Source organism: Serinus canaria, chromosome 1, assembly GCF_022539315.1.
Source record: "Serinus canaria isolate serCan28SL12 chromosome 1, serCan2020, whole genome shotgun sequence".
In the NCBI taxonomy this organism is placed as follows: domain Eukaryota; kingdom Metazoa; phylum Chordata; class Aves; order Passeriformes; family Fringillidae; genus Serinus; species Serinus canaria.
In genome coordinates this window covers 75,932,624-75,947,333 of record NC_066313.1, presented here as the reverse complement: position 1 = coordinate 75,947,333, position 14,710 = coordinate 75,932,624, and the positions used below count along the sequence as shown (strand labels likewise).

The 14,710-nt window shown below is 36.0% G+C and overlaps 1 protein-coding gene across 1 annotated transcript in view; it reads right to left on the bottom strand.

The window, feature by feature from the left end:
* Positions 1-14,710, bottom strand: part of PCCA (propionyl-CoA carboxylase subunit alpha) — a 270,532-nt gene that overhangs the window by 169,052 nt on the left and 86,770 nt on the right. Inside the window, exons 9-11 of the mRNA XM_050975683.1 lie at positions 12,840-12,918; positions 7,309-7,411; positions 2,287-2,381 (exon numbers count right to left, since the gene is read on the bottom strand). Of these exons, the coding sequence (XP_050831640.1) occupies positions 2,287-2,381; positions 7,309-7,411; positions 12,840-12,918 (277 nt within the window). The remainder of the gene's footprint in view (positions 1-2,286; positions 2,382-7,308; positions 7,412-12,839; positions 12,919-14,710) is intronic.

The window sequence follows — 14,710 nt, the reverse complement described above, 5'->3', positions numbered from 1 at the left end:
TTTGTGCACCACTAACTTTGCCAAGCATAAACTAAAAAACTAGAAATGGTTGGATGTATCTTATTGTCTGTGGTTCCCAAAACAGAGGGAACAACAACTCACATGTGAAACTCACCATGTGAGAAGGGTACAAGCAAAGTTTTTTGTCTCCTGTTTGAATCTGGGGGATTGACCACCATGAACACCAGGGGTTCCTTGAATATTGTAACCTCAGTGTGTGAACTAAATGGGTTTCTCTCCTCAAGAGAGGGTGTTTTGTTTGTTGTTTGTTTGGGGTTTTTTTAACATAAAGCTAAACTTCCTTAGGAGAACTAGAGATACAAACACAAAATGATCCCATATAGATAAGTTCAGCAGCTTCGGACTTAGCTTTAAGAAAATCATAGGTTACTCTCCAAGGCAAAAGGCCCTCAGTCCCCTGACTTAGACACTTAGTAAAATATCATCATAATAGAGTAAATAAAAAAAGGCATGAGATGAGGCCAATGTCAAAAGCCCTAAGTTGCCCAAAAGACAAAAAATACTTTTTAGCCCATAATATCTCCCAGGCCTCGTGAAAGAAAATAAAAAGGTCTGACCTATCTCAGAGTCCTTAATAGCAGCTACCATTTAAAAGAGGAGAAAAGAGGACAGGCTCTTTCCTACATCCAGCCATACCAGAAGAGATGTGTCCAGGAGCCCTTAAACTATCAAACTGAAACAGCATTTACAGGAAGGGTTAGCTTGAGGCTTTACGGTCTCTCTGGTGTCTCACAGAAGTTAGTGCTCTGCTTATCTGCAAGTTTTGTAACCCTTTGAAAATTAATGGATTCTGCAGCCAAGTGCAAGCGGCTTTAAGGCCAGTAACACTTCCAAAGCTGCCAGAGAAGTCTGGTAGAGTCTAAAACATTCAAAAGCAAAAAGGAAGAAAAGTTTTCATGCCAAATTTTGGAAGTTATTAACTTGCCCATATTCTTGTAGGGTCATAGAGGGGATGAGACCACTTACTGGCAACTCCAACAGAGAAGCCCAAGAAAGTTAAAAGGTTGGCATTTCTGATGAAAGAAAACACTGGCTGGTGAGAGAAAGATGTATCACACCACTTTAATTGACCACAGGCATGGAGAAGGAGCAGGCAGGAATAACAGGCATTGCCTTACACGTACTCATGAGGCAGAAATACTACTCATTTAAGTGCTTAGGTACACATACATGCACATGTACATTATATCAGGATCTGAAGTATTCGCTTCCCACAACAACATAGTAAGATCTTTAGACATAAGCAGCATAAGATTCCAAAAAATCCACAAAGACTAGCAGGAAGCATTTATAAGTGGATTTGTATCTTCAGATTTAAACTTTGTTCTTTTATTTAAAATATAGGCCAAGCAGTGGCAGTCCTGCAATTATGATTCAACATTAATAAGGAACCTCTAAAGAAATGTCATTTGGATGATGTGCTTTTACTCACATCCCAAACTGTTGCATCACATAGTTCTGTGCTATAAAAAAATATGGCAAACCCATTCCAGCTGGTGAACATATTACACTGGTAATTCCCACAGGCAGTGGTATACCTGTGTCTGCCTTTCTGAAATCAGAATTTCTTGCTGCCCTTTTTGTACACTTATTCCCTGATGACTGCTACGCAACAGAAAACACAGCAAGGCCATATCTTGCATAGCAGCAAGGAATTTCAGCTTCACATTAAACCAGCAAGTTTAAAACAATTTTGCACTTTTGAGTTACTAAACACCTACATCCCTAGTTCACTACCATGAACAGTACTAAAAGTGATGCAGAGTATTTTGTACTTCATATTCCAATACAAATGGAAATATACAGTATTATGTGGCCTCTACACAATTACTCTAACAGTCAAATACCTGTATCTGTGGTAAAATTCATACTTATTTCATATTTTACTTAATAAAGTGAATTTTAAATAAAAACATCATATATATATATACACACACATACACACACACACATATATACACACACAAAACTATACCACATGCAGTGGATTGGTAAGATCCAAATCCAATTTATAGAAAATCATTTTAAAAATTAACTACACAACACTAGTTTTCTTACAGAAAGACACTGTAAAGCAAAATCAAAACACCCTCAAGAACAACATCAAAATTGCAGTACGGTCAAATGACTGTAACAAACATTTATTTTCTTTGTGCTTTTTAATAGAAGAAAAATTTCTTGCATTTGTACAACAAATAGAACCAGCAGGCTTCCAAAAGTGCTTTCAGTTACTATGAAGCCACATCAAGAATCCAGTATACACACCTTGGTGCTTCCTCCACAACCTTCTGGTTTCTCCTTTGAATGGAGCATTCTCTTTCATTCAACCACAAGGCATTGCCATGTTTATCTGCCAAAACCTAAAACAATAACACACTGCTATTAACAAACAGATGTAAGCATATGGTCATCTGGCATAATACTGTTACACAGCATTTAGGGTTTGGTTTTTTTTTCCAATCTAAAAATAAAGCTTGGGGGAAAAGCTTATGTAGGAAATTTATATATGAAATACTAATTGAACATTCCTTCAAATTCTGATTAGGATTATTCTAAAGCCTCTATGTAGAGTCCGTACATAGCAAAACACACTCTCACTTCAAAATTTGATTGCCAAATATTAGGGATCTTCTTACGAAAGGCTGAAATAAGATTAAAACTACATTTTCAAGCATTTTAAATTGCACTGCATTACAAAATTACACAAAAGCAAAATATTGCATCAACAAAAAAAAAAATCTCAAAGGATGCCAAATTTTGCTCCTGAATTACACACAAAATATCTCAGAAAAAAAAGTCTAATGGAGCTTTCTTAGTAGGCAAACCACAATGCCCTGTCTTTAATGAAGAAAAAAAACCTCAGAAACTTTGTTATCCTTCATTAAGGAGAACAAAATTTGCACCTCCCTCAGTACTTTCAAAGGAAATAAAAGCAGTATTTTCAAGACATTTTTAAAAAATCAATAACTACAGTTCTTGGCTGCAGCTTCAGTTCATGGAAGAGGGAAAAAAATCAAGTATCTAGATACAACTACATAAATTATATGCTAGAAAAGAGCCCACAAGTACAGCAGAACTCTTAATTGATTCTTCAGACTAGAGGGGAAAGTAAGGAAAGGAACTCTGTCCCTTTATGAAATTGGTAAGATGCAGCCATTTCCAATAACAAATACAAGATTTGAAGATTCAAGTAGACTTCTTCCCATCTTATGATGATAATTCTACCCTTATTCTTAGAACAATTTCTTTTAATACAGACCACACCTGCTCCCTTTCTTCCTTATAAAATTTTTCTTCTCACCCATTTTTTTTCCATCTATCTTCCTGCTCTGATCTGCGGGAACCCATGCCAATATTCATGCTTCATTCTTTAATAGCTCAGTCCTACACTGAAAACCGACAAGATAAAACAAGGAGACAATCTTCCTCAAACTGTGTGAACTCAACCATATCTACTCACATTTGTGACAACGAATCTGTATTATTTATTATTCCTTTTAGCACCACAGAGCAAGTATGGCACTAGGCAAGATGAATTCCTGCATCTATGACACCAATGGTTGCTAAGGCGTGAAAAATCTGGGTAGATGTGACTGAAAACGAGGCAGTGAACTCATGAAGACAACTTATGTGCACTGTGCAGCATCAGATCCAGGGTGCTCTGAGCCCTGTAAGATCAGATGCTTTCCCTCCTAAAAAATTCTGTTGTGCTCCCACAAATTTACGGAGCATTCTAGTGGGAAAAGGGCTCTAGAAGACTGATAATTTTAGGATTTTCTAAACTACAGCATCTCCTAGAACCCTCTTTACAGTCCAGGGGGAGGTTTAGCAGCAGCAGTAGCACTAGGATGCTCCAGCCAACTGCTAGATTCCCTAGCAAGGGACTCAACACAAAGAACAGCAGGGAAAGGGAAAGGGAAAACAAGTACTTCCTACCTAAGTGCTCACTCACCCAATCCAGATGACTGGAGCTCTACAAACTCATGGGGCACTCCAAGAAATAATTTGGAAGGTCCAAAGATTTTTGGACTAATTTTTTATGGGGTTTATTTTACTATTAAAGTAGTACCTCTAGAGCATAGCATGGTACTTGATGAAAAAATCCCTGTTGTGTAAGCAGAATGATTCCTTGTGACCACTTCTGCTTCACTGTTAGAAAGCCTACAACTTTCCACAGAATTCTCTCTCATCAAAACAAACAAACAAACAAACAAATTTTGGAACACTACAATATAAACTGGTCATTGTGCTTCTCTCTTCTCTCTGTATTTTTCAGAAGAGGATACTACATTTTTTCAATCCAAGCAGTAAATTTTTTTCTACTTCAGGACTTTTCACATATCCTACTAAATTTCAGCAAACTGGATCTTAAAATAACTGTTTTTCTATTATTAGTTAATGGAAAAAAGAGACATGCATGAAAATTTACAATGACAAAGTAATTACAAATAGAATAAGCCAACAACATCCAGCATTAGGCTTTTACTTTTATTTGGTGTCCATTGTTTCCAATAAAAGAAACTAGCCATAAAACAATTGCATTTCAGAAGACATTTGCAGCATTCCAAAATCATCATCTCTGAGATGTTGCGAGATCCAGTACGCATCTCCATAAAAATGCATGTCCCAGCTACAGCTTTTGTTTCTATTATCTAAACATTCATAACAGAAAATGCTCCATTTTTCAGGATTAGATTATTAGGACATTAGTACATGCTATGTACAACTAAATGCACTTGTAATAATAAAAATAATTAAATATTACGTAGTGGAATCCCTCCTACATGATTCAGCTAAATTCTGTTTCCAGTTGTAGGACTGTTGTCTGGCCAAGTAGTAGACATTCAATGTACTCTTACTTTAAACTTTTTATCAGATACTTCAGGAGAACAAGACTTCAAATCAGTTCAAGCATAAAGTGTATTTGGACTCTATTTTCCTGTTAATTGTTTTAGTCTTTTCTCATGTTTTACAAAGTGATTGTTTTATAGCTAGACACAGGAAACTTCTTATTTAACAATTTTAAGTACCAGTGCTTTGGAGAAATATAAGAAAGCTAAAAACAGTTCTATTTAAAAGTCACTGCTAAATTAATAAATATTTGGCATCTGGTCTCAAATTGTTTGTATATTCAGCAGTTTGAAAATGAACCAAGGTCAACGTCCTAAAGCTGATTAGAACACGAAGTTAAAATGATATGCTATGATATTGTTAAAAGGTACCATCAAAGTGCTTGTATAAGGAAAACAACATTCACTGTATACCCATTATAAATAAAACTATAAATTATTAATAGCAAAGTCATGTTATTCAACTTATTAAATTGTTCCTAAATACAGCACTACTTAATTTTTTGGGGTAACCCTTTTTAAACCCAGAGGAATCAAGACAATGTAAATACTGCCCCAAACTCATAGAACTATGGAGGAACCAATCTCCTCTAACTTTTCTCATTGAAGAATCAGTAGGAACCTGCTAAACCTCCCAAATCTGCAAGCACTGAAAGCGATCTTTAAGGTGTACTGATCTGCACAGACAAAAAGAAAAAAAAGACATATGTAGCCAAAAATTATTAGCCATAGCAAGAGAATACAGAAAGATGCTCTAGCCATCTGACCTCTAAGATCAATGTTAAAACTGAGTTCACTATGTACCTTTCCATGACTTTTCAATTGAGAATAAGGTTTCATTTTTCACAATTTTTCATTTTGCTGTTTGACTGTTTACAGACCATTTCTTCATTTCACTCTTCCTTCTTCCCTTCTCTCTTCTACTCCTCTCTGCTGAGACCATACCAGGAGCACAAAATCCAGCTCTGGAGTCCTCAGTACAGGAAAAACATGGGCCTTGTTGGAACAGGTCCAGAGTAGAGCCACAAAAATTATGAGAGGGACTGAACACCTCTCCTGTGAGGTAAGGCTGATAGATTTGGGGTAGATCAGCCTGGAAAAAAGAAGGCTCTGGGGAGCAGAGCTGCTCTAGTTGCAGCTTTTCAATACTTAGAGGGGGCTGATAAGAAATGTGGAAACAAACTTTTTAGCTGGACCTATAGCGACAGGAAAAGGGGTAATGGCTTTAAACTACAAAATATTAAATTTAGCTAGATATAAGGGAGAAATCTTTCATTATGGGAGTGGTGAAACAACAGAACACGTTGCCCAGAGAGGTGGCAGATGCCCCATCCCCAGAAACATTCACGATCAGGTTGGACAGGGCTCTAGGCAGCCTGATCTAGATGAACCTGTCCATGCTCATTGCAGGGGGTTGGACTAGATGGCTTTTCAAGGTCCCTTCCAACCCAAACCATTCTAAGATTCTATGATCTGCAAGTTAGTCCCATAGGAAGCGTGAGGCTGTGGGCACACATCTGGCAGAGTGAAACATGTTAAATATTTCTCTCTTAGAAATCATTTCACACTATCAAGTTTACTGTTGTTGTTTCACTCAGTTGTTGAGCTACTTCAGGCTCTCACTATTAAAAAAAAAAACAAAAAACCACCATGTGCCACAACAGAAAGGGTTTAGATTTTGCACAAAAATAAATGAAATTTCAGTGTAAAAAATAATATTTCTGTTGAGGAAATTAATATGCTCCATATAGATTTCTTGACAGGAAATACCTCAAGGCTATTGACAAACACAATTCAGCTACCTACATAAGATCAAACATCACAAATTTTGAAATCAATTCTGTGAACAAGTTCCTAAAAGAAACAACTTTTGTTCTGCATCAGCAGACTTAATTTTAAATCCAATAAACGACAGAAATGGAAATAATGCAGAAGTTAAAAAGAATCCCTCTGATTTTGAACCAGAAACTGCCCAAAATGGGACACAAATCCTCCTGAGTTCCCAAGCAGAATGACATACTTCAGAACAGAATTCCAAAATACTGACAAAACCACCTAGACCTTGCAACAAATCGTTAAGCATGGCAGTTCTTGAACTCCTGCATCCTCTGCTGCACTCAAGCACTCCAACAGGATCCGGAGTTCAAACCTCCAGCCTTCAGGCAGATGCCTATGACATTTTTTTCTCCCCCAACAAACTGAGCACAGTTCACAGTCTTCCTGCTAAAGAAAGGCTAGGGAATGAAAACAGGAAGGCTGTATTGTACATGATAGCCATGCAGTTTGAGCAATGACCCAAGACACCGGAAAACACAAGACTCTAGGCCTTTTTTAGTGGAGTGTTTGAAACATTTTGAACTTTGATTTATTTATGAGTTCAAATCTCATTAAATAATACACAACAATTACTAGTAGCATTAATAATAATAGTACAAACCTGGATTTCTATGTGACGAGGATTATCAATGAACTTTTCTATCAGTAAGCGATCATCACCAAAACTTGAAGCAGCTTCTTGAGATGAAAACCTAAAACCTTCCCTTAAATAATGAAAACAAAAAGAATAATCTGTATTTGAGAAGCCCCAAAGCATACAAGAACACTTAGATTTCAGTAAACAATCACTCTTCACTAATCAACACACATCCAAAAACTAAGACATATCATTTGCAGTTGATTCTGTAATTAATCCCTTTTTTCATGCTTTTTTGCAAAGTCAAAAAAATCCCAACCAACCACAAATCAAACCAAAACATTCTCAAAGCACAAAAAAATCCAGTATGTTTAAAAATCCTGAACATTTACTACAATTAGGTATGCATTTTCTTCTGCAAAACTCAAAGTAATTGAATTTTAAGATCCAGTGATTACCAACTACTTGCTATACAGAAGTAAAGGTGAAGTTCACCATTATTTACAGAATGCAGCCCTCTTAGCACTCAACAACAGCAGAAGTTGGTTAATTCTACATTAAAGAACTGCAAACATAATATTACAGACATTGCAAATTCCACCACTGAACACGACCTAAAGATGCAATATTTGACCTCACAGAACACAGCAGCTGTATGAGTAGTTTTTCCCTGCCTTAAAAATAACTGAGTGTTATACAGAGCACTCTGTATGCTTCCCTCTGTTTCTTCTCTGACACATGTAGTTAAACAAAAAAAATATTGCAAGCTACTTTTTTTTTTTTTTAATAGCAGAAAGAATACTCCTTGGGTCATAAGCTCTGACAAAGAAGATCATCAATAGCTTTCTCACGGTGAGACAGAGCATAATGCAGGGACCCAAAATCTTCATTGAAATTTTCTACAGGCTCTGTAAGTCGCACATTAGTGCCATCCATGTCCATGTTGATACATATGGAAAGCTTGGTCAAGTTTCTGTGTGACTGACGACTGAAACAGCATCCCTGACATCTGTGCCCAGAATAAGAACTACAGCACAACTGAGTTGAAGTTTTCATGCTTTCCGTATCTTGGGTGTAGTTAACCCAGACCATAGATTTCAAAACAAGTAAATTTACAGTAGAGAAATGTGTAAATTTAAAAGTATATCTTCACATTTTTTTCAACATTGTGGGATAATACACGTTGTAATTTTGAGAGATTATACCTAATGCACAACTTTCCTAAATTCATATTTAACTTCAATACATTTAATTACCTAGTAAAGAGAAAAAAGGGACATCAAAATTAGTGGTTCTGTGCACTACCTGATCTGTCAAAAAAAAAAAAAAAAAAAAAAAAAGTGCTGTAACAAACAGCCATACATAGTGTTTCTTATGAAAGTGATTTACAGCTATTTTAACTCCTATATCAAAGGCTCTGTTTTGTTTTGTAAACATTTTTGTGTCACATAGTTTTATGCATAATTATTCCATAATTATTCACAATTGACTTTGTCTTTCACTGAAGGAAGTGTGCTAATTAGAAATCAAAACCACAATACTTGTTAAAAAAAAAGGACAGGTACCTAATCATCTCATCCATACATCTGTAAATCTTTTTAAATAACATATAATTGGAATGAATATCTCAGATTTTCTGACCTTGCTTTATCATACAAAACTGTGCAGTTGTAATTGGCCAGTGACAAAAATCAATTCCAAACAGATGTGAGGAAAAACAAATTAAAAGAAAGAAGAAGCAGAGCAGGCGTTTTAGGGAGGCTGTGCAATCTCAATGCAAGACCAATCAGGCAGAGCTCTAAGCAATCCATTTAAACTGAGAGCTGATGCTATTCAGAGGACAAAGCTGGACAAGATGCTGTCTCTAGATCCCTTCAAACATGCACAGTTACAGAGAGGAAAAACAGGATCTCTCTAAGGTTCGCCTCTCTCCCTACAGTACATTTACTCACACTGAAGTTTAAGTTGTAGAAAAGCATTACTGATGTTGCTAAAAGCCTTCCTGTGGTTGTTTGAAGTGCAACAGCCATGCCAGCTTTCTGCCTCCAGCTCTGAAATCAGCAGTGCTGCTTTAATTAAAACAATTTTCTTTCGAGGCAGTCAGACACTAACAAAAGACTGTACTCATTATGTAAAACTTCAGTTTTCAGAATCAGGAAATAGTAAAATAACTTTTTTTTTGTCAAGACCAGCATTAGAAGGGCCATCTAGTTAAAAAAGTAGATGCTTGATAGCCGTTAGTACAGTAGAAGCCCTCTAAAACCCTGAGAAGTAGCCAATAGACACTCAAATGTTGTTGACTTCACACACAGAACCAATATAGATTGCTTCAGCTTAGCTCCAAATTATTTAAAAAAAAAAATCAACTGAAATTATCTAGTCACAGCATTTTACACATGTAGACGGCATGAATATGTGAATGCGTGGGTTTTTAAAAAATAGGGTTTTAGGAAAGACTGTTCTTTACTCATCCAATAGATTCCTTGCCCTTACTGAATAGCACATACCTGTGCAGGATAGACCAAAGATGCCAAGCCCATACACTCCTGGTTTTGCACAGTACTTTGAAATGCCAAATGCAATGCTTTGGGAAGACATTAAACTTAATGCATAAGCTTGCAATAGGTAATGCTGTTGAGTTTTAAAAGCACTGTCCTCTTAGACCACACACTTTATATACCCTTTGCTTTAGGAGGTGGAAGATTCAGAATGATTTTGCTATTTTATTTTTATAATTATTCCACATTAACATCTTCCAGTCCCATTACTCATTCCAAACACAAGACCACAGAACAGAAATTACAAGGGGTTCTTGAATCTGAGAGCAGATGTTTGATTTTCATTCATAAAATTGGCATAAGCATGAACAAAGAATTTCAGAAACAGGACAATTTACATTTTCCTATTATTACACGTTAAAAATCAAAATCATCTCTCTAAACATCTGTTGCTGGAAGCTACCTTGGTAAAAACTTTCAAAACAGATACCCACTAAGCATGCAAGACTTCAATATCTAGGAAAAGTTACAGAAGGTGAGACAATAGGGGGAATTACTAACACAAAGCTCAAAATTTTTCAAAGGTAACTTTAAAAAAAATAATTTAGTACAAATTTCCAACTTGGAGGTTATCATGTCTGCAGCTGAAGCTACTAGCTAAAGAAACCAATTTCTATCTGCAAATCCACAGAGTTTAGAAACATGGGCCAATAGCTCCTGCATGATGATCTCTGACATTCAACCTACAAGCAATTAAGTGCCTTCACATGCAAAGACCCATCACAACCTCTGCCAAAAAATTTCAATCTGTTTTTTGGAAATGACAGAGTACTGAATTTAATTCCTTTTCAGAGCTGCCAGACCACAAGTTGGAGCCATGAACCCTAAAGATTTAGTTAGATGTACAATTGCTCTGAGCATACTGGAAGCAAGAAGCCTTCAGTTTCTCCACAAAGAGGGAATGATACAGATGAGGTGCAGATAGTCAGACACATGCCCTGGTCATGTTCTGCTGTACTGCATCATGAACTTCACAGTGCCTGTACCTGGAAAGCACTTTCAGGTTTGCTGGGGTGCAAGCACAGAGGCTCTTCACATACAAGACCAGAGTTGGGATGATCAATGACTCAGTTAAAATAGTTTAAGATACAGAGCACAGCAGAACTTTCTCAGGCTGAAGAAAAAAAAAAATCTACCAACTTGAACTTGAGGCAAACTGCTTTTCAGAAATCTGCCCTTCATTTTCAATATAATTTCAAGTGGGCATCTATTAGGTGAAGAACAGGCATGCTAAATTACACTTCTACAAAACACGAAATCTAGCTAGGGATTATATTAGAGTGAACATAAGGCTATTTTAATTTCAGATGTGGGTCAGTGACTCAAACTGTGTACAAAATTCAGCTCCAGAACTTGACCAAAATTTGGAAACAAGCAATAGAAATGAGAATTGGGAGGGACTCAGATCTTAAAAAACACAACAGCAGCCCTACCCAGAGGGGGATCTACACTGCAGCCTTCTGCAGGGAAGGGCACGTGAACAGCTATTTCAAAAAACAAATTATAACATTGACAAAACTGTACCAGTATTTATTTTAGAAATATTAGCTGAAAATTAACAGAAATCTTAGCTATAGCTGGAATAATAATTATTACATTAATAATATATATTATTTATATATATATATATATATATATATATAAAGGATCTAAAACAATTGTCATCATCTGGCATATATAAGGGACATGAAATGAAGCAGTAAGTTACCATAAAGAATTCTGTAACAGTAGTAATTAAGCTCCTCAAATCAGTCTTTTCCACTTCCAGTGGCTATTTCCACCATCATGCCACAGGTTCATTTAAGTCTCCTTATTGTACACATAGCCAGCTGAAACAAGAAAGGTTTTCAACTAGCCTGAAAATCCAAAAGTATGTTTCAAATAAGGAGAGGATTCTTCACCCAGAGGGTGGTTGAGCACTGGCTGTGGTTTCCATAACCACAGCCTTTCTCCAAAATAACTTAGCAATCATGATTTTAGATACACTTTTATTTTAAAACAGTTACTTTAATCAAGCTCCTTTGCTTCTTTCTGAACTAAACAAGAAATGAACTCCTTCCTTTCAAGTCCAACAGATGAACTACTGCCTGTACAAGATCAAGGCAGAAAATTTGGATTATAAAGCAGTAGAAACAAAGTATCCTTTTAAGAAAGGAGGTTATTCTAGATCTTCATTCTAATGCACAAAATATTATTTTCCTATTTAGAGTTGAATACAAATGAACTACACAGAGCATGGTACAAATAAACCCACCATGTTTTCTTTAAATCTAAAATTTAACTACTAGACATTCATTATGCCTTCATCCAATTTTTAGGTTTTGACAAACAAAAATTTAACAGAAGACAGAAAAATGACAGGGAAGTGAGAATGGATTCTGAGTCAACGACAAAGCATCATGCAATGTTCAGGATTCAGACAACCAATAAGAGACATGAAAACATCTGTGTGTGAAACACGTGTTGTTTCAAAACAGACAAAAGTACACTAGTTTGCTAATACAAATGCTTTAAACATAGAAGTATGCAATTTATTACAGCACATTCTGGTAACACCATATGTGTTCCCACGTATGAATTACCAGACTCATCAACTTTAACAGAACTAATGGCATGCTTACATATGGCATTAATGTTTGTGAATCAGGGCCAATAAATATTCTACCTAACACAGAGAAATTAATAAATCAGCATTCTGAAAGGCATACAGCAAAAAGTTATCTACAGTCTAACACTGGATTTACAGCAATTGTAAACGTTGGTTTTTTACTCAAATTAATGGATGATGTTTTGTAAGGTTTATGCAATAATTAATCAGAAATCAGCACATGCAAATTTCCAAAGTATATTTCTCGCTATGCTAAAGGGAGAAAACCAAATAATATCCAATTTCTCTGTCTAACATTTCATATCTGCTCAACTGTCAGCTTACAATGGCTTAATGGGACTTCAGTAACTGCAGCATTCATCAAGGCAAGCTTTTGGACAGCATCTCACCTGGTCTCTTCATCATCCCAAGCGATTCTCATGCCTTTCCCACCACCACCTGCTGAGGCCTTGATCATGACAGGGTAGCCTAACAGCGGGGAACAATTAGACAGAAGTTCAAACTTTGTTCAGTTGGTCAGAGGAACATGACAACTGACCACATGTCCAATAAAGCCAGTAGACAATAACTTCGTTTATTAAAACACTTTGTTTTTTGCAGGGAGAACAGAGGAGAATTTTTTCTTTTCAAAACTTAGCTGTCAGTGCAGTAATTTCTACAGCCAAGAAAGGCTGTCTTCTCCAATTCATTTATATCAAAAAAAAAACACTGAATGAATTACTCCCAAATAATGAAATGATTTATGAATAAGGCATTTGACCTTTTTAAGCTCACATTTCGCTAGGAACATTTTTTTTTCCTTTGTTGCTGCTTAAATAATATTTTTTAATTAATATCAAAAATTAGTAGACCTTCATAAATTAAGTCTAAAGATTGAGAAAACAAATATACATCTTTATCAACACTTCTAGTGCAGCACATTTTAAATAATAGAACAGCTTGAGAGCTGCGCTGCTTAGATATTATGTAAAAGTATCAGAACACAGATTACTTTTGTTTACAGTTAAAAAAAACACTCCCCCCAAATGTACATGCCATGTAGTTAAAAAAAAAACCAAGGAGCATAAATCTGTCAGCATTGTACACAATCGGCAATATCTTACTCATAGAGCAAGGTACTGCAATATGGATATGAGGTAAGATCTTCCTTTTCTGAAAACTAGAAAAGTACAGTAACAAAGCACACAGTTTAAATGCAGATTTGGTAATGATTGTTTATCTTTTATTACATATAATTTCATTCAAAGCAACTTCCTGATACAATTCCATCATACCTGAGAACTTCTCCTTTCTCTACACAAACATGCAGAAAACTTAATCAAGGATCTGATTAAAACACTTTTGACATTTCTAGGATAGCAGAAAGTTCTTAATGCCTTTGGTCTCCAGAATGTTTAATGAAAATCACAACATTAGGCAAATATGAGACCAGCTGATATAGTATACCAAGAAGAATTTCAGTCCTTGATAACTGAAGATATATTCTATAAAAGTCTTTGATCTAGGGACAGAAAGAGACAATTGAATATGGTTCCTAGAAGTGGTCCAGTCTACTGTCATATGTGTTACTGATATTTACAGTTTCTTTCTGGAATGTAGATCTACTCTTGTTCTGTCAAGTGACAGCAGTGCAATATTCCCACTTCCTCCTCACAGTGATCTAACTGAAAGGAGGTTCAGGAGAAGAAAATTAAAACCAGCAAGATCTGGAAAATCTTTGTTTTCTTAAAAAGTCTGAAATGAACACCAAAAAGAAAAAGGCATGAAACAAGCATAAGAAACAGTAGTGTTGATTGGAAGGTGGAAAAGCAGCAACAGTACACGAGAACATTAAATTAACAAAGAAACAGGGGAAAAAAAAAACAATAAAATAGTTTCCAACTTAACACATTATTAGACTGTGAAACCCCAGGCTGTAAAGCATTCATGTGGCTGAAAGCTGTAGAGAGGTCATAGTTAAGCATATGTAGAGCACAAACCAAGCTCCTATAGGCATGGATTACCAAAAGACTATAAATCTCCATGCCTTGGAGTCTAAAGCAGTCTCTTGTTACAACATATAAGGTTAAGACCAAACAGAGGCATGCAAATAACCTTTCTTTAGTCTCTTAGATTTTCTTATGGAATATCTGACACTGCCCATAGAAGGGTACAAGATAAGCCACAGACAATGACCCTGATCCAGGCCTCTACAATCCCAGAGATTAAAGGGTAAAATCAAAATAATTGTAGATTACATGCAGCAACACTGAAGTTCAAC